The 18,088-nt window shown below is 39.6% G+C and overlaps 1 protein-coding gene across 1 annotated transcript; it reads right to left on the reverse strand.

The window, feature by feature from the left end:
* Nucleotides 1-1,612: 1,612 nt before the first annotated feature.
* On the reverse strand, nucleotides 1,613-17,497 carry LOC139368615 (protein ILRUN-like). The gene is made up of 5 exons (XM_071107695.1): nucleotides 17,194-17,497; nucleotides 5,656-5,810; nucleotides 5,322-5,519; nucleotides 4,727-5,046; nucleotides 1,613-4,583 (listed from the first exon to the last, which is right to left on the reverse strand). Exons 1-5 carry the CDS (start codon nucleotides 17,349-17,351, stop codon nucleotides 4,548-4,550), a joined length of 867 nt encoding a protein of 288 aa, XP_070963796.1. The 5' UTR covers nucleotides 17,352-17,497; the 3' UTR covers nucleotides 1,613-4,547.
* Between the last annotated feature and the right edge of the window lie 591 nt (nucleotides 17,498-18,088).

Here is an 18,088-nt window from a genome sequence, read left to right on the forward strand (position 1 = left end):
CTAGCAAAACAGTCTTGTAGCTTCGCGTCTGCTTTGTCCGACCACTTCCGTATTGGTACTTCCTGTTTGAGTGTTTGTTTGTAAACAGGAAGCAGGAGAATGGAGTAATGGTAAGATTTGCCAAAGAGAGGACTTTGTATGCGTTTCTGTGGGTAGAATAAAAATGGTCTAGAGTTTTAGTGCCCCTAGTGGCGCAGGAGACGTGTCGGTAGATGTGAGGTAGGACGGTTTTAAGTCTCCCTGTGTTAAAGTCTCCGCCCACCAGAAACATCACCTCTGGGTAAGTGGTTTCTTATTTGTTTATGGGCCCATACAGTTTGCTGAGTGCCAGAGTAGTGTTGGCCTTTGGAGGAATGTAGACAGCTGTGATAATTACAGATGAGAACTCTCTTGGTAGATAAAAAGGTCTGCATCTTACCGGGTGTTAATCCACTTCACTTACTGTAGTTCAATAACCAAAATATATATTTGTTCAACCTCAAGGTGTCATCATAGCTGACATCCCATTCTTACTGCAGAAATCTTTGAAATAGATAAGACTTTTTTGAAAATGCGGTTACATAAAAAACAGATTTTACCGTCATCCTGTTACCAAACTTTACATCTGCATTGTTCTTCGAGTAAATGTGTTTTTGTTACATTTTCAGTGGAAATTGTTAAAAGTAGTCCTTGTGCATAGAGTTGGATGGTTTGTTTAACTTTACAAGGTTTTTGTTTGGCATACTTTTAAAGTAAACAAATTCTGTTACTGTAGAATTGCCCACTGGCCAAGTACTTACTTTCGGCCCTAGGAGTTGAATACTTATTCAGACTGAAGAGTGATGTAGCAAAAAAACATTTTTACTGTAGGAGTGTTGGGCTCAAAGAGACAATTCTGTTTAAATTGTCCTGCTTGGAGGGGGGCAACTCTCGGGCGAGGGTCGTGTGCTACCTCCGGAGGTAGCGTTCGAGACGTGAGAAAATGTGCAGCTTTACATTACAGTAATAAAACTAATCTCAGAATTAGTTTAATACCTCTCGAGAATCTCCTTAAATGTTTTAGTCTACTGTATGTGGAGGCTATCCCCCTCTTTTTCAGTCAGAGCTTTTCACTATCCCATTCCTTAGACATAGGCCCATGTAGCTTTACCTTCTAATAATTACTTTTATACCCTTGTCTAACTGGATATTTATTGGCTATTCATAAGATTTTTAGTATTTTAATTTAATCATGCCAAAAATGTTGATCAATGCCACATGAGATACAATCACCCAGACTGATGGCTGGAATTCATTTATGAATGAACCCCTGTTAAATTTGGTGCAAAGTAATCAGTTATATAATGTTGTGGGAACCTGAATAATGATTTGGATTTGGAGTGCTTATTGACATTAGTAGAGGAAAAGTTAGTTAATGAAACAAGTTATTCATTCTTAAGTTGCTTGCTTAGTAAATGTTACAGGCATCCATTTCCACTACCTGTACATAATAAATACATGTTTTTTTGTGTCGAGTGCATGATTCAATCTCATCCGTTTAAAAAATGACATCTGGAGAGAAATGTATTACTGCAGTGACTGCAAAACTAGTGAACGCAAGATAATGTAAAAAATAAAGACCATGGAGAAAACGGCCAGCATTTGGTTTTCAGTGATAATTTAATTATACAAAGGTTCATTCAAACATACAGAAAAAGGGCTTTCATTTCTTTGCTCTGACTTTGTCTCATAAATGTGCTGCTGTAGAACTCTAGCACCAAGTCATCCATTCACCACTCTGACCCCTGAAAATCTACCATACCAAAAAAAAAGCAAACGTATCACTCATTACATACATGACATCCAATTGTAAATGAAAAAAGATAAAAATGGGGATGTGTCCCAAATGGTATTGTACCCTATTCCCTATATAGTAAGGGAACTATAAAAGGGAATTGGGGGCGATATGAGACACAACCAGGTAGATTAGAGGGCAGTGTATTAATCTGTTTTTAAGACGAGGAGAAACGTTTGTCATTACCATGCTTTATAAGTTTCAAGAGCACATGCAATTGATCCAAGATATTTCCAAATGCTGTTACCTAGGCAGATCAACCATGACAAGAGGTGTGGTTCTGGACAATGATACTGCTGTGACATTTTCATAGTACACAGTCATCCCTGGGGGGTAAATGAGTGTGCTGCTGTTTGTTGTCCTACTCCCCCCTATGTAAAGTGAATATTTGAAAAAGGTCATCTCGGTAGCCAGGTTGTCAAAGTCTTCACTAGTTGCAGATGGAAATATAACAAATACAAGATAAAAAGTCATGTAGCCTTCCAGGCATGAAACTGAAGCATAAAGACAACTGGCCATAGTAAAAGAAGCGATAGGTAACTAACTACTCAGTGCATAGAGATTAGCCAGTTAGTGCAAGTAACTTAAAAGGTCTTGAACAGTCAAAATCATGTTTTTCATGAAATTGAATGATATTTGGATGAAACCAGATCAAAGTATGATGACCAAAGTATGAAAAATGACTGTTGCTTTTACAATGATAAAGTTTGATCATAAAGTTACTGGTCCGCTCCCCCATGTCAAACACTTGGATTCATTATTAAGAGGACATAACTTTAACTCTAATTTTAATACACTAATGGTAACATGATACTGTCTTACCTCATTTAAATAAGTACCACCTTCTAACCAACATCGGCAAAAGTGTGTTTAGAGGGGCTTAGTTTATATAGCTAGATAGCTACTCTACTGGTGCCAACATTTTACTGTAGGGTGTCAGCAAATATAATTAAAAGTCTACCCTATTCATCTGTGGAAAAGACACATGTTTCCCCATTCATCTGTGTCTGGTGTTACTGGCTAGCTAGGTCTTCACCCAGCATGGAACAAAAGAGTGGGAAGGATCGTTTAAAACGCCAACGCAGTTGTCAGGCCAACACATCCGTCAGTGCTGCTGTGAACCGCATCACAAGAAACATGCCAAAACAAATATCATCGATGCAATTTCAATGTGGTTCGATTTGCTTTATGTATTACCAAATTAGCTTGAGATAATTGTATTGCAACGCCGCTCACTGCATCCAAGTCGCTTGACATAGGCATTTCAAAGAGCTGTCAGTCAAGGCTAGTTGTCGGTCATCAATAAAAGCACCCTGCCCACTCAGCCTGTCTTTTCAAACTTCCTGGTAGTTAGCCATGAGAGAAAAAGTACTTTTCAGAATAACTGTTCAGAACCTTTCACACATTCTTTACATAGACTCTTGAGGGACTAATGAATTGACTGCTGGTACAAACAAATATTTTAACAAACGAGTTGTTTAACATTTTAATGTCTGAGCAAGAGGAGACTAATTGTGAATTCAGAATTTTCTCTCAACAGTTTATTCCAAAGCCCAGGATCATTAGCAAAACATTAATCAAGCTGTGCCTTTTTCAAAGCAAATGTATAAGATCTTTGGGCAAAATAAGCAAAGATGCTTCAAAACAACATAGCTCTACATTCTGCAAATACATTCAACTCAAGACAATAAAAGCCAGAAACGTCATGGCTTTGCAACATGTGGACTTTTGCAATCTTACAGAACAAATGAAAACAAATTGAACCTACAGGGTGCTGATACAAATCTACTTTCAATGTATTGACCCTGATATAGAGGATCCTTTGAGTAAATGTTAGTTAATGTTTTTTTGTGTGTTTTTTTTACAGGACTGGGCAACTCCAATTTTGATAAAGACCTCCCTCTAGTGGATGGATATACTGTAGCTCAACTTTCAGAGTAACATAATCAAAGTGAAGCTACAGCAAATAGTGAACAGGAAATGCATGTGAATGAGCTGTTCTTCATTTGATGTTACCAGAAAACATCAACAACAATACATGCATATCAGGCTGCTGAATTTGTGGAATTACTCTCCTGTCCCTGAAAAGTATACACTGTGAAATTAGGATAAAAAAGTAAGAAGAGAACAGATTATATATTTTTAAGTCAGTTTAGGAACTAGAGGATCAGTACGCAAAATAAATGGCTTTTCCTCCCTAGTCTGTCTCTTTCAGGTTGCACAACACACGCAAACACACACACCCACGCAAACAGACACACACTACTCCTTTCATCACTGTAGTCTCAACTGCATTCAGACACGACAACTAAAATCAAAAAATAAAGATCAGAAAAAAAACTTCTCATTGCTTTTAAAAAGATTTGTAAGCACTCTCATTTTTAACTTAGCATTCACACATGCATACACTGGATGTGGGATGTTGTTGGTTGAGTCGTATGCTGGGACAGAACAGAGCAGCTATGTCTTCTGGTTTCTGTTTGTTTTGTGGTAAAGTGGAGGTGGGACTTTGCATAAATGTTTATATGAATCTCAGGATACTCCACCAGCCACAGGTAATCCTCCCTCATTAGTTGATGTGAATCTCAGGATACTCCACCAGCCACAGGTAATCCTCCCTCATTAGTTGATGTGAATCTCAGGATACTCCACCAGCCACAGGTAATCCTCCCTCATTAGTTGATGTGAATCCAGGAACACAGTGCTGCCTGGCTGTGACGATGTTTCCCATGTCTTAGGACTGCCCAAAAGGATAGGGTCCGTGAATACCCTGTGGGGAAAAATAAAGAAACATCTTGTGGATATAGAAAAATATTAATAAATACAAAGTTTTGGTTATACTGATGAGCTAAAGTATATTAAACATTGAAGTGTATCCCTAAGAAGTTTATTGTTGCTCCATATAGGCCTTACCTGGCTGTAAGTCACTACTGATAAGTTGCTTTGGAGACCGTTTGTTGCTATATTCACAGAGTTTTGCGACAGTCCATTTTGCTCTTGCTGCATTTGGTCCGGGCCACCCTCCCAGGTGTCCGCGGGGTCCTTGAGACCGCCGTCGTCACGGTGACTGTTTTCGTTGCTACCGGCGTGTTTCTGTGGAGAGGCAAAGGGGTTGTAGTCTCCCTCCACGTTGCGGGCAGGCTGGGTGTTAAACTCGGCCTGGAAGGAAGACAGCTGCTGCGTCACACCCAGGAGGCCTCCCACCTCCACGCTGAGGATCACCCAGATCATATCTACAGTGGGGAGAGAAGAATGTTAACACTCCACCGAGGGAAAGGTTTTAGAAAACTACACCTAGTAGAAGCATTAGACCTTCAATGTTTTCAAGTGATGAAAGCGTTGCCTTTGGTGGATTCAACATTAGACTGCGCTAACACGTTACATCAAAGTATACTTTCTAGAGGATGTGAAAAAGGTTTGAGTGGTTTAAACAAATACATTTATAGGTGGTTTATTAAAATCGGTGCTAAACAGTTATAACAGTTGACTGCTAAATAAAGTTTCTCACCCCCATAGAAGAGTCCTGTGGCTGTGCTCATCCTCCACTGGCCCTGGTACATGCCAGGAGCCGCTGGGCTCCGCATCTGCACACTGACATCAGCCATCTCCTGGGGGTCTAATGAGCGCACCATCACCATGTTCACATGACCAAATTGGTCCCCTCCAACATACTTCAGACATACCCCGGGGGGCCATGACTCTGCTCCTGTGAGAGACAAACAAATTACACATGATGAAATTGATAAACCATTACCTCAATTGCCAGCCGCAGTAACGATCAGTAGCTTGTTAGGTTGTGATTTTAGTCACAGCTCCTAAAGGGTCTTTTCACTTCAACCAACCTGTGTTCTGTATCCTCCACGTCTTAGTGAATGGCGTGTCAGGGGGAACAGACTCCCCCTCACCGATCGTCACATCCCCAACAAAAGACATGCATGGTGCATTGATGTTGGGGCTTTCAAAGTCATAGTAGGCTCCGATGGCTGCTTGTAAGTTCCTATGAGAGACGTAAAAATGGGGGAAAGAAATGGATATCAGTTAGTAGAACACAACAATCCCCGTTTTGGTGCAAAGGGTGGAGGTTGAAAAGAGGGGGAAATCAAGCAAAAATATCATATTTAAAATAAAGGAAGGCTTGTTTGAAGAAAACTTAACCCGTTACACACATACCCCTATACGGGTTGAAACTGGCAGATTTGGGCACATAAGTGCCTGAATTCAGCCTGGTCTCAGAGACTAGACGTAACATAGTAAACCCGGTACACTAAAAGTATACTGAACAAAAATATAAAACGCAACAATTTCAACAACTTTACTGAGTTACAGTTCATATAAGGAAATCAGTCAATTGAAACAAATTCATTAGGCCTTAATCTATGGATTTCACATGACTGGGAATACAGATATGCAGATATATCTGTTGGTCACAGATAAATAAAAAAAACACAAAAAAAAAAGAGGGGCGTGGATCTGAAAAACAGTTTGTATTTGGTGCGACCACCATTTGCCTCATGCAGCAAGACACATTTCCTTCACATAGAGTTGATCAGGCTGTTGATTGTGGCCTGTGGAATGTTGTCCCACTCCTCTTCAATGGCTAGAAGGCCAACATCCCGGAGTCGCCTCTTCACTGTTGACGTCGAGACTGGTGTTTTGCGGGTACTATATAATGAAGCTACCAGTTGAGGACTTTTGAGGCGTCTGTTTCTCAAACTAGACTCCCTAATGTACTTGTCCTCTTGCTCAGTTGTGCACCGGGGCCTCCCACTCCGTTTTCTATTCTGGTTTGAGACAGTTTGCGCTGTTCTGTGAAGGGAGTAGTACACAGCGTTGTATGAGATCTTCAGTTTCTTGGCAATTTCTCACATGGAATAGCCTTCATTTCTCAGAACAAGAATAGACTGACGAGTTTCAGAAGAAAGTTCTTTGTTTCTGTCCATTTTGAGCCTGTAATCGAACCCACAAATGTTGATGCTCCAGATACTCAACTAGTCAAAAGAAGGCCAGTTTTATCGCTTCTTTAAATCAGAACAACAGTTTTCAGCTGTGCTAATTGCAAAAGGGTTTTCTAATGACCAATTAGCCTTTTAAAATGATAAACTTGGATTAGCTAACAACGTGCCATTGAAACACAGGAGTGATGGTTGCTGATAGGCGTACAGAGGCCCACTATGTAGATATTTCCCCCCCAAAAAAAGTAATTTACACAACATTAACAATGTCTACACTATATTTCTAATCAATTTGATGTTTTTTTTGTCCATTAGAATAAGTTATTTTCTTTCAAAAACAAGGACATTTCTAACTGACCCCAAACTTTTGAGCGGTAGTGTACGTTGTGCAAATTCGTAACATATCTACAACAAATTAATACAAACCATAGATTCTTTTAAATATAATTTCTTCGCTTCAGGCCCCCTCATACTCGGCTCAAGGCAAAACACATCTGTCTGTTTAAGCAAGGGATATTGGCCTTTTTCATCAATTTACACACAATACCCCATAATGACAAATCAAAACCATGTTTAAAAATAAATAAATAAATATATATATATAAATAAATAAATAAATAAATAAATAAATAGATAAATAAATGTCTCCAACCTAAGTGTTTCAACCACTCCATAAATTTCTTGTTAACAAACTAGTTTTGGGAAGTCGGTTAGGACATCTACTTTGTGTATGACACAAGTCATTTTTCCAACAATTGTTGACAGACATATTATTTCACTGAATCACAATACCAGTGGGTCAGAAGTTTACATACACTAAGTTGACTGTGCTTTTAAACAGCTTGGAAAATTCCAGAAAATGATATCAGAAGCTTCTAAAGCCGTGACAAATGATGTCAATTAGCCTGAGTCAATTGGAGGTGTACCTGTGGATGTATTTCAAGGCCTACCTTCAAACGCAGTGCCTCTTTGCTTGACATCATGTGAAAATCAAAAGAAATCAGCCAAGACCTCAGAAAAAAAATTGTAGACCTCCACAAGTCTGGTTCATCCTTGGGAGCAATTTAAAAATGCCTGAAGGTATCACGTTTATCTGTACAAACAATAGTACGCAAGTATAAACACCATGGGACCACACAGCCATCATACCGCTCAGGATGGAGACGTGTTCTGTCTCAAAGAGGTGAACGTACTTTGGTGCGAAAAGTGGAAATCAATCCCAGAACAACAGCAAAGAACCATGCGAAGACGCTGGAGGAAACAGGTACAAAGTATCTATATCCACAGTAAAACGAGTCCTATATCGACATAACCTGAAAGGCCGCTCAGCAAGGAAGAAGCCACTGCTCCAAAACCGCCATAAAAAAGCCAGACTACGGTTTGCAACTGCACATGGGGACAAAGATCCTACTTTTTGGAGAAATGTCCTTTGGTCTGATGAAACAAAAATAAAATAGTTTGGCCATAATGACCATCGTTATGTTTGGGGGAAAAAGGGGGAGGCTTGCAAGCCGAAAAACACCATCCCAACCGTGAAGCATGGGGGTGGCAACATCATGTTGTGGGGTGCTTTGCTGCATGAGGGACTTGGTGGACTTCACAAAATGAATGGCATCATGAGGAGGGAAAATGTTGAGGATATTTTGAAGCAACATCTCAAGACATCAGTCAGGAAGTTAAAGCTTGGTCTCAAATGGGTCTTCCAAATGGACAATGACCCCAAGCATACTTCCAAAGTTGTGGCAAATGGCTTAAGGACAACAAAGTCAATGTATTGGAGGCGCCATCACAAAACCCTGATCTTAATCCCATAGAACATGTTTGGCTAGAACTGAAAAAGTGTGCATGAGCAAGGAGGCCTACAAACCTGACTCAGTTACACCAGCCCTGTCAGGGGGAATGAGCCAAAATTCCCCCAACTTATTGCGGGAAGCTTGTGGAAGGCTACCCGAAAGATTTTGACCCAAGTTAAACAATTTAAAAGGAAATGAATATGTAAACATCTGACCCACTGGGAATGTGATGAAAGAACTAAAAGCTGAAATAAATAATTCTCTCTACTAATATTGACATTTCACCTTCTTAATAAAGTGGTGATCCTAACTGACCTAAGACAGGGAATTTTTACTAGGATTAAATGTCAGGAATTGTGAAAAACTGAGATTAAATGTATTTGGTTAAGGTGTATGTAAACCTCTGAATTCAACTGTGTGTGTGTGTGTGTGTGTGTGTATATATATAAAAAACAACATCATATTTACATAAGTGTTCAGAACCGTTACTCAGTACTTTGTTGAAGCACCTTTGGTAGCGATTACAGCCAAGTCTTTTTGGGTTTGACGCTACAAGCTTGGCGCACCTGTATTTGGAGAGGTTCTCCCATTCTTCTCTGCAGATCCTCTCAAGCTATGTCAGGTTGGATGGTGAGCGTCACTGCACAGCTATTTCCAGGTCTCTCCAGAGATGTTCGATCGGGTTCATGTCCGGGCTCTAGCTGGGCCACTCAAGAACATTCAGAGACTTGTCCTGAAGTCACTCTTGCATTGTCTTGGCTGTGTGCTTAGGTTCAATTTCCTGTTGAAAGGTGAACCTTCGCCCCAGAAGTCCTGAGCGCTCTGGAGCAGGTTTTCACCAAGGATCTCTCTGATCTCTTTGCTTTCCCTCGATCCTGACTACTTTCCCAATCCCTACCGCTGAAAAACATCCCCACAACATGATGCAGCCACCACCATGCTTCACCGTAGGGATGGTGCCAGGTTTCATCCAGACGTGACACTTGGCTTTCAGGCCAAATAGTTCAATCTTGTTCCCATGGTCAGTCCTTTAGGTACCTTTTGGCAAACTCCAAGCGGGCTGTCATGTGCGTTTTACTGAGGAGTGGCTTCAGTCTGGACACATACCATAAAGGTGGAGTGCCTTCGGAAAGTATTCCTACCCATTGACTTTTACCAAAATTTGTTACAGCCTTATTCTAAAATGGACTAAATATAATTTTTTGAAATCTGCACACAATACCCCATTATTACACAGTGAAAACAGGTTTTGAAATGTTTGCTTTTGTATTAAATTAAAACCAGAAATACCTTATTTACATAAGTATTCAGACCCTTTGCTATGAGACTCGAAATTGAGCTCAGGTGCATCCTTATTCCATTGGTCATCCTTGATGTTTCTACAACGTGATTGGAGACCACCTGTGGTAAATTCAACTGATTGGACATGATTTGGAAAAGCACACACCTGTCTAGATAAGGTCCCGTAGTTGACAGTCCATGTCAGAGCAAAAACCAAGCCATGAGGTCAAAGGAATTGTCTGTAGAGCTGCGAGACAGGATTGTGTTGAGGCACAAGCTAATGTTTGTTTTAATGAATTTTTATTATATTTTTACTTTGTGGCTCTGGCTAATTTAAATGTATCTTGCTCAGTTGGGTTTCCACTAGTTACCACAAATACATAGTCAAAATTGGCTATATCGTACAAATTCTTGGGGGGGAAAAAAACAACGCTTTTTGGTCTTAATTTAAGGTTAGGGTTAAAAATAAGGTTAGAAGTGTGGTTAAGTTAAAAATCTGATTTTAAGAAGATACATTTTATAAATAGGCGGGGTTCATGACTTTGTGGTAGCTAGAGTGATGACCGGTTAGTGGCAGCAAGAAATTGTGATATAAAAGGCAAATGCCAATAAGAATGTGGTAAAAATGTGGCTGTTTGAAAGGCGACCATATTTACATTGCCCAATTATTTTTCAGGCAACATACCACAAATCCTATGTGAATTAATTATTAGTTAGTCATGTTGACAATAGAACAAGCTTTCAAATGATGCCCACCTAACCCAGATTGAAATTTATAAATGGGTTGTTTTTGGATTGGATAAACAGCAACATAAATGTTATGGCAGGGATGCAGGATTGTGTTCCAAATAAAAACAACTATAGGTGTACTTATTTTAGTTCCTAAAACGGCACAGCTAAGAGAGCTAAAAAAGAAAAGAACCTCATAGTTGAATACTCTTTGATTCAAAAGTGCATTGAAATTACTCAGGAACTGTGCACACTTTGGGAGAGGTGTGTGGCCATTTGGACACCAGTTAGTCCTCTCACTCAAACCTTTGTAATTTTTTTGTCTTGCGTTGCACAGTTTTGTTTTTGCGTCTTTTACAGTCGGTTTTGTACACCAGCTTCAAACAGCTGAAAATACAACATTTTTGGTTATTGAAAATATATTTCTCACAGCGGTTAAGATGGCACAATGATTCTCTACACATTGCTTGTTTTGTCATATAAACTGAAATTAGTCAAACTATCCATATTTCTGCAACCATGAAATGGCAGAACGATTTCTGCATATTGCAACTTTAATCTACAGACTAAAACCCTGTCTTGAATTTTAATAAGACCCCTTGAAGTACATAAAAAAATATTTGATTAAAAACTTAAAATTTGGCCTACTGCTATTAGCCCATACAAACACATTGCATAGTAAACTCACAACATTTAACAGATAGTCGCCCCCCCAAAAAAGAAAATCTAAAAAGGAAGTTTATCTGAGAGATATAAGAAAGATCAGCTTTGAATTTATTTAAAAAATGTTTTTACATGTATTTAATGTTGGCACTAAAAACACTCTTCATATATACACTTTCATTCATTTTTTTCAACTGGTACCGGGGGGCCTTCAGACGACTTTTGTGATGCCTGTGGGCGTCCTAGAGCAAAACACGTACAGTACTAGTCAAAAATTTGGACACACCTACTCATTCCAGGGTTTCTCTTTATTTTGACTATTTTCTACATTGTAGAATAACAGTGAAGACATCAAAACTATTAAATAACAAATGGAATCATGTAGTGACCAAATATTAAGTGTTAAACATCAAAATATATTTAATATTTGAGATTCTTCAAAGTAGCTCTTTGCCTTGATGACAGCTTTGCACACTCTTGTCATTCTCACAATCAGCTTCACCTGGAATGCTTTTCCAACAGTCTTGAAGGAGTTCCCACATATGTTGAGCACTTGTTGGCTGCTTTTCTTTTTCCATGCTTCACGATGGGAACCACACATGCGGTGATCATCCGTTCACCTACTCTGCGTCTCACAAAGACACGGCAGTTGGAACCAAAAATCTCACATTTGGAATCATCAAAACAAAAAGGGCAGATTTCCACCGGTCCAACGTCCATTGCTTGTGTTTCTTGGCACAAGGAAGTCTCTTCTTCTTATTGGTGTCCTTTAGTAGTGGTTTCTTAAACGGCAATTTGACCATGAAGGAAGGCCTGATTCACGAAGTCTCCTCTGAACAGTTGATTTTGAGATGTGTCTGTTACTTGAACTCTATGAAGCATTCATTTGGGCTGCAATCTGAGGTGCAATTAACTCTAATGAACTTATCCTCTGCAGCAGAGGTAACTCTGGATCTTTATTTTCTTTGGCGGTCCTCACGAGAGTCAGTTTCATCATAGCGCTTGATGGTTTTTGCGACTGCACTTGAAGAAACTTTCAAAGTTCTTGACATTTTCCAGACTGACTGACCATGTCTAAAAGTAAAGTATTTTACCATATGGGGCTGTCTTCTGTATACCACCCCAACTGATTGTCTCAAATGCATTAAGAAATTCCACAAATGAACTTTTAAAAAGGCACACCTGTTAATTGAAATGCATTCCAGGACTACCTCATGAAGCTGGTTGAGAGAATGCCAAGAGTGTGCAAATCTGTCATCAAGGCAAAAAGGTGACTACTTTGAAGAATCTAAGATATATTTTGATTTGTTTAACACTTTCTTTGGTTACTACATAATTCCATATGTGTTATTTAATAGTTTTGAATGTAGAATAAAAGTGAAGACATCAATGTAGAAAATAGAAAAATAAAGAAAAACCCTTGAATGAGTAGGTGTCCAAACTTTTGACTGGTACTGTACGTGTTTGTGAGAGTCTCGCCTTTGCACAGAGGTGTATTAGTGTGTAGCCCAAACTGTTCGGACACTACAGACAGATGCTTGGGACTCTACAGTGGAGCCAAGCCCACTGTAGAGCAAAACTGAGAACACCATCGTGTTGGTGAGAGTCAAATCAAATGTATTTATATAGCTCTGCTTACATCAGCTGATATATCAAAGTGCTGTACAGAAACCCAGCCTAAAGCAATGCAGGTGCAGAAGGACAGTGGCTATGAAAAACTCCCTAGAAAGGCCCAAAACTAGGAAGAAACCTAGAGAGGAACCAGGCTATGAGGGGTGGCCAGTCCTCTTCTGGCTGTGCCGGGTGGAGATTATAACAGAACATGGCCAATATGTTCAAATGTTCATAAATGACCAGCATGGTCAAATAATAATAATCACAGTAGTTGTTGAGGGTGCAACAAGTCAGCACCTCAGGGGTAAATGTCAGTTGGCTTTTCATAGCCGATCATTGAGAGTATCTCTACTGCTCCTGCTGTCTCTAGAGAGTTGAAAACAGCAGGTCTTGGACAGGTAGCACGTCCGGTGAACAGGTCAGGGTTCCATAGTCGCAGGCAGAACAGTTGAAACAGTCATCTTTCCATAGAGAGGTTTTTCTAGGCCAAACCATTCGGACGCTATAGACGATTTTGTGAGAAGACTGATTTCCGGGATGTCTCATGGTCTGACAAACACCACTCTAGCTGTCACCTTTCACCGCAGATGCGGAAGTGCGACATTGGCAGATGCGGTGGATTGAGACACATCCAATGCAAAAACCGATATATCTAGCTTAAACTGATGGATTTTTAAATGGGGATTGTTTTATTATGCGGGGGCATGGACATCGACTATAGGGGGGTTTTAAAGGACCAATCTTGAGGAACTGGCCAAAAACAGAGTGCGTGGAGATGATTTATGGATAACCTATGCTCCTCATGGAATAAAATGGTTTAAGTCAAGTCAGTAAGTCAAAGGTGCAAACTTGTATCTTTAATTTAAAATTTCCACTGCCGTGGTAACTTGTATTGCTTATTGTATCCCTCCCCCTGACACACTCTGATAAGGACAGGGAGCCAAGCCCACTGAAGCCAAGCCCACTGAAGCCAAGCCCACTGAAGCCAAGCCCACTGAAGCCAAGCCCACTGAACTAACAAGCTGGTCAACAGGAATTACATTCTCTGAGAAGGTTTTTTAGTCCCTTTCAAAATGTTCCTTGCTCATACAATTTGGCCAGATGTATTTTAGTGGACATTGACCTTTAGAATTATGCATGTTCCTCAGAGCAACACTACAGAAATGCTGCAAGCTGAATGTACAGCAATATACCTACTGTCATATGTGAGTGCAGCAGTTCCACATTTTAGACAGTGCAAATACATAGTCTCACGTGATTACAAATCAAGGCCTTCGAATGCCCATTTGCCACGATGCAGGAGTATGTTGTTAGTTAACTAGCCATAGTCAATAGCGACGCAAAACTGTACAAATGTAATAGTCAATGAATGGAGTTATAACGTTCACAACCATGGAAGATAAACTGTCCAGTAACATTACTAAGGACGAACGACTGCGAGATATGATGTGTATTGTGTACATAGTTGCATTAATAAACAATTTGTGAAACGTTTCCACAGCAGAACACTGCTGTGTGAGGGCAAACCTTCCACCTGCAACATTGCTGCATGTGAAACTTGAACTGCACAACATGCTGACTGCACCACATGCTGACTGCAGCACGTGCCCATGATCTAAAGGAGGATCTTGGAACCAATGAGATCCTGTTCAAGTACTGTGTCATAACCCCTCAAAGTTCCAGAATGGTATGAAAATGTAAGCTATTGTGGTGGTCAGGGAGAAATCCAAACCAGTCTAATTGGAATGAATGGCAGTAGAGGCATTGGAGATGCATTTCCTGCTTTACTTACGCAGGAAAATAAAGGCATGTGATAGAGTGTGCAATTTAATTATTGTCACCCTAAAATGATTGTATAAACTATTTATAGGTCTAACTTTGACATCTAAAATATATGTTGATAGACCATAAATGGAGTAATCCTTAAGGTCCAAGGAAGATATATATTATTTTCAAAGGTAGACTGGCTCTGGCAGAAAACACTCAAATCTAAATGTGAAACGATTCTCAATTGTGATATGGTTCAAGAAACAAAGCCCTTTACTTTCATATCACATAAACATAATTTCACAAATGCTAAATATACACTTACTGTTCACGGTCGTAACCGGCTTTATCACAGTTGCAACCAACATTATTTTTCAGGAAAACAGGTTTCTAGTGGCCTTCTGTTACACACAGGTGTTCGGAGCATGCTAGATAATTAGTTATCACAGGTGGTCCCTCTGTCTTCCGTAAACATGCGCTGTAACGTGGGGATATGGCCATGTGGGAACACTAACTCTATAAAGTGGTGTATCAATTTAACCTTTTGAAAATTATTTCTTGCTGATATGAAAGGTCCTTATGCTTCCAAATGTTCAGAACAAGCCGTGGCTCTTAACAAAACTCCTCCGTACAGAAGACGTCTTCATCCAATGACTCCTCTAGTGTCTAAGCCTGGGGGAGGGTTCCACTTAATTAACATATGGAATTGTTTTAAGATGGCGACACCAAAGATCATTTTGCTATTTGATTTTGACACATTAGGTATAAAAAAATAACCAAATTATTTATGAAATACTGAATTTGGCCTTACTGCTATTAGCCCATAGAAATGCATTGAACAACAGATTCATACGTGGAAAAATAGCTAGTCCCAAGAAATATTAAAAAGGAAGTTGTGTATGTCCTTTATCTGAAAGATAAGACCAGGAAACTACTTAAAAAAATGTATACATATTTAACCCGCTTTTTTTAGGCACTAAACTACCATATATACTTCCATTATTTTTCTTGTATAGGGCTATCTTCAGGCGAGTCTTGTGGGTGTCTTTGAGCAACCGACATGAACGTCTTCATGAAAAACCCACCTTTCCATAGATGGGTCATAATAGTTTGTAGGCCAAATTATTATGTTGTGTTATCATATTTTGCCTACTCCAATGTTTGTAGAATGCATACTGGCATTTGAAAAAGGGAATCCGGACATACTGTGGGCACGGGGGACATTTAAATGTAGTTGTAGATGCATGATACATTTGGAATTCCATGATCAGAACTCTATGATCAGAATACTAAAGCTGCATGAACTGTCAAGTCTAGACACAGCCTTAAATCTACAATATGTAACTTTTTGGGCAACTACCAAATTCACATAAAAAAGTGGGTTATAGATCTGTCATTCTCATTGAAAGCAAGTCCAAGAAGCAGAAGATCTGTTCTATGTACGCTATTTCTATGCCACCCATTCTTAAGTTTAGTTTTTGGGGGTATTTTACTTTTGGCTTTGAACACCAGTTTCAAACAGCTGAATAATAATTTAAAAAATGTTGGTTATGGAAAAAATATGTCACAGCGGTTTAAATGGTACAATGATTCTCTACATAGTGACTGCTTCTTTTGTTACATATACTGATATTTGGCTAACTATTAGCATTTTAGCAACCAGGAAATGGCAGAGCAATTTCTGCATATTACACCTTTAAACTGGCTGGCTAACAAACATGCTGTGCATATAACAATAAGATATTGTAAAACAATTAATTTTATCACAGCACTGGCAGACCATGGCTGATCTATACTCTCCCTAACCACTTGATCTTTTATACTGTCATAATAACAAATCATGCATTGTTATTGTCTAATTCTATGCTTGGAACCTTGTTGTGACCCAGACCGTGGTTCCCGAGTTGGAATTCCGAGTTGGATGACCGTTCAAAATATGTTTCCCAGTTGGACCTTATTGTGACCTAGGTCATAATAACAATTATGTTCCTTCTAGTATTCTAATTCTATGCTTGGAACCTTGTTGTGACCCAGACCGTGGTCTTGTGATGCCTGGACACTTTCATGTGGAAAGAAATGTATTGCTGAAAAAGAAAATCAGAGTGGACAAACGAGCCTCATTGGTTGTATTTGCCTATCTAGATATGATGACTACTCTTGCTAAAGATTACTTAATTCAACGTTAACTCAAGACCCTCTCCAGACATTATAATTAGTCTGACGGTAACATAGCTGTACAAAATAAAGATATGACATGTACACGTTCCACAATAACGTTATAGAATGATCGTAAATAGACCCACACCTGTCAATGATTTTTCATTGAAGGAAGGACTATCCTGGCTGTAGCTAATTAGCCAGTTAGCTAGCTAGCAATCCAAATGACAATCCAATTAATTATATTTTACATCTAAGACACAAAATAATATTTTTTGCTCGTTGAATTGTAAATAAAAAGAAAATCACAAACAAATTGTTGGCTGACTATCCGTCATACAGCTAACTAACTAGCTCAATCTTCTACCTAGCTATCTAAGTTAGCATTAGCAAACACAGAGAGGCCACAAGTCCCCGAGCTCACCAATTGGTCATGTCCAGGAAGAAGGCGCATCCAGCGGGGTTCAGTTGAAACCCAAGCAGTCTCTGAAACTCGGCTATGAGGATGTCTTTATCGGTGGTGCCCATGCAGCTGAATTTCTGCATAAGCTCCGGGTCCAGATCCAATTCCATGCCCTCCATCGCGGATTTCCCTGACAAGGGACAGGGTACCTTTCCTAATTTAGTCCGAGGCCTCAACCTGTCATAAAAAAACTAAACAACAACCCAAATGCGCATGACAGTGACAAATCTACGACTGATGCCGCGTTCAAACCAACAGGGAACTCGGAAATCTCCGAGGTCAGTGCGTTCAAAACAACCGGGAACTCTGGGAAAAAACTCTGGGATTTTTGTTTATTTAAAACGGTCATCAAACTCGGATTCCACATCGGGAACTTGGGCCTCTTTCTATCGCTCAGACTTTCCGACCTGAAGATCACTGATGTCATGTTTTGACCTCGTATTTTGCCGAATTCCTAATTGTTTTGAACGCGGCATAATGGTGCGTTCAAGACAACTGAGAATTCCGAACAAACAAGACTTCAAATTATGACGTCAGTGATTTTCAGGTCGGAAAGTCGAAACTCTACGAAGGTTCCCGAGTTGGAATTCCGAGTTGGATGACCGTTCAAAATATGTTTCCCAGTTGGAGCTCGTTTTTTCCACCAGAGATCCCAGTTACCGTGAACGAATTGAATTTGGAAGTCGGATATTTCCGAGTTTCCAGTTGTTTTGATCGATGTAGCGAAATAATCTGCCAACTCGGAGGTCACACCTAAAACGGTCAACTATTTGTTTTAGTTTTCGTAATAGATCAATTAATCTGTAATTAAGCTGCAACTATCAAACAACAGGTGGTGAACACAACAGATACACGC

This window comes from Oncorhynchus clarkii, chromosome 16 (genome assembly GCF_045791955.1).
Source record: "Oncorhynchus clarkii lewisi isolate Uvic-CL-2024 chromosome 16, UVic_Ocla_1.0, whole genome shotgun sequence".
Taxonomy (NCBI): domain Eukaryota; kingdom Metazoa; phylum Chordata; class Actinopteri; order Salmoniformes; family Salmonidae; genus Oncorhynchus; species Oncorhynchus clarkii.

What these genes read in the sequence shown, in the direction of transcription:
- LOC139368615 (XM_071107695.1), bottom strand. Translation starts at nt 17,351, where the DNA reads ATGGAGGGCATGGAATTGGATCTGGACCCGGAGCTTATGCAGAAATTC. An exon ending in TTCCTGGACATGACCAATTG is followed by an intron (nt 5,811 to 17,193) that starts GTGAGCTCGGGG and finishes CGTCTCTCATAG; the next exon opens with GAACTTACAAGCAGCCATCG. An exon ending in CACAGGACTCTTCTATGGGG is followed by an intron (nt 5,047 to 5,321) that starts GTGAGAAACTTT and finishes TCCCCACTGTAG; the next exon opens with ATATGATCTGGGTGATCCTC.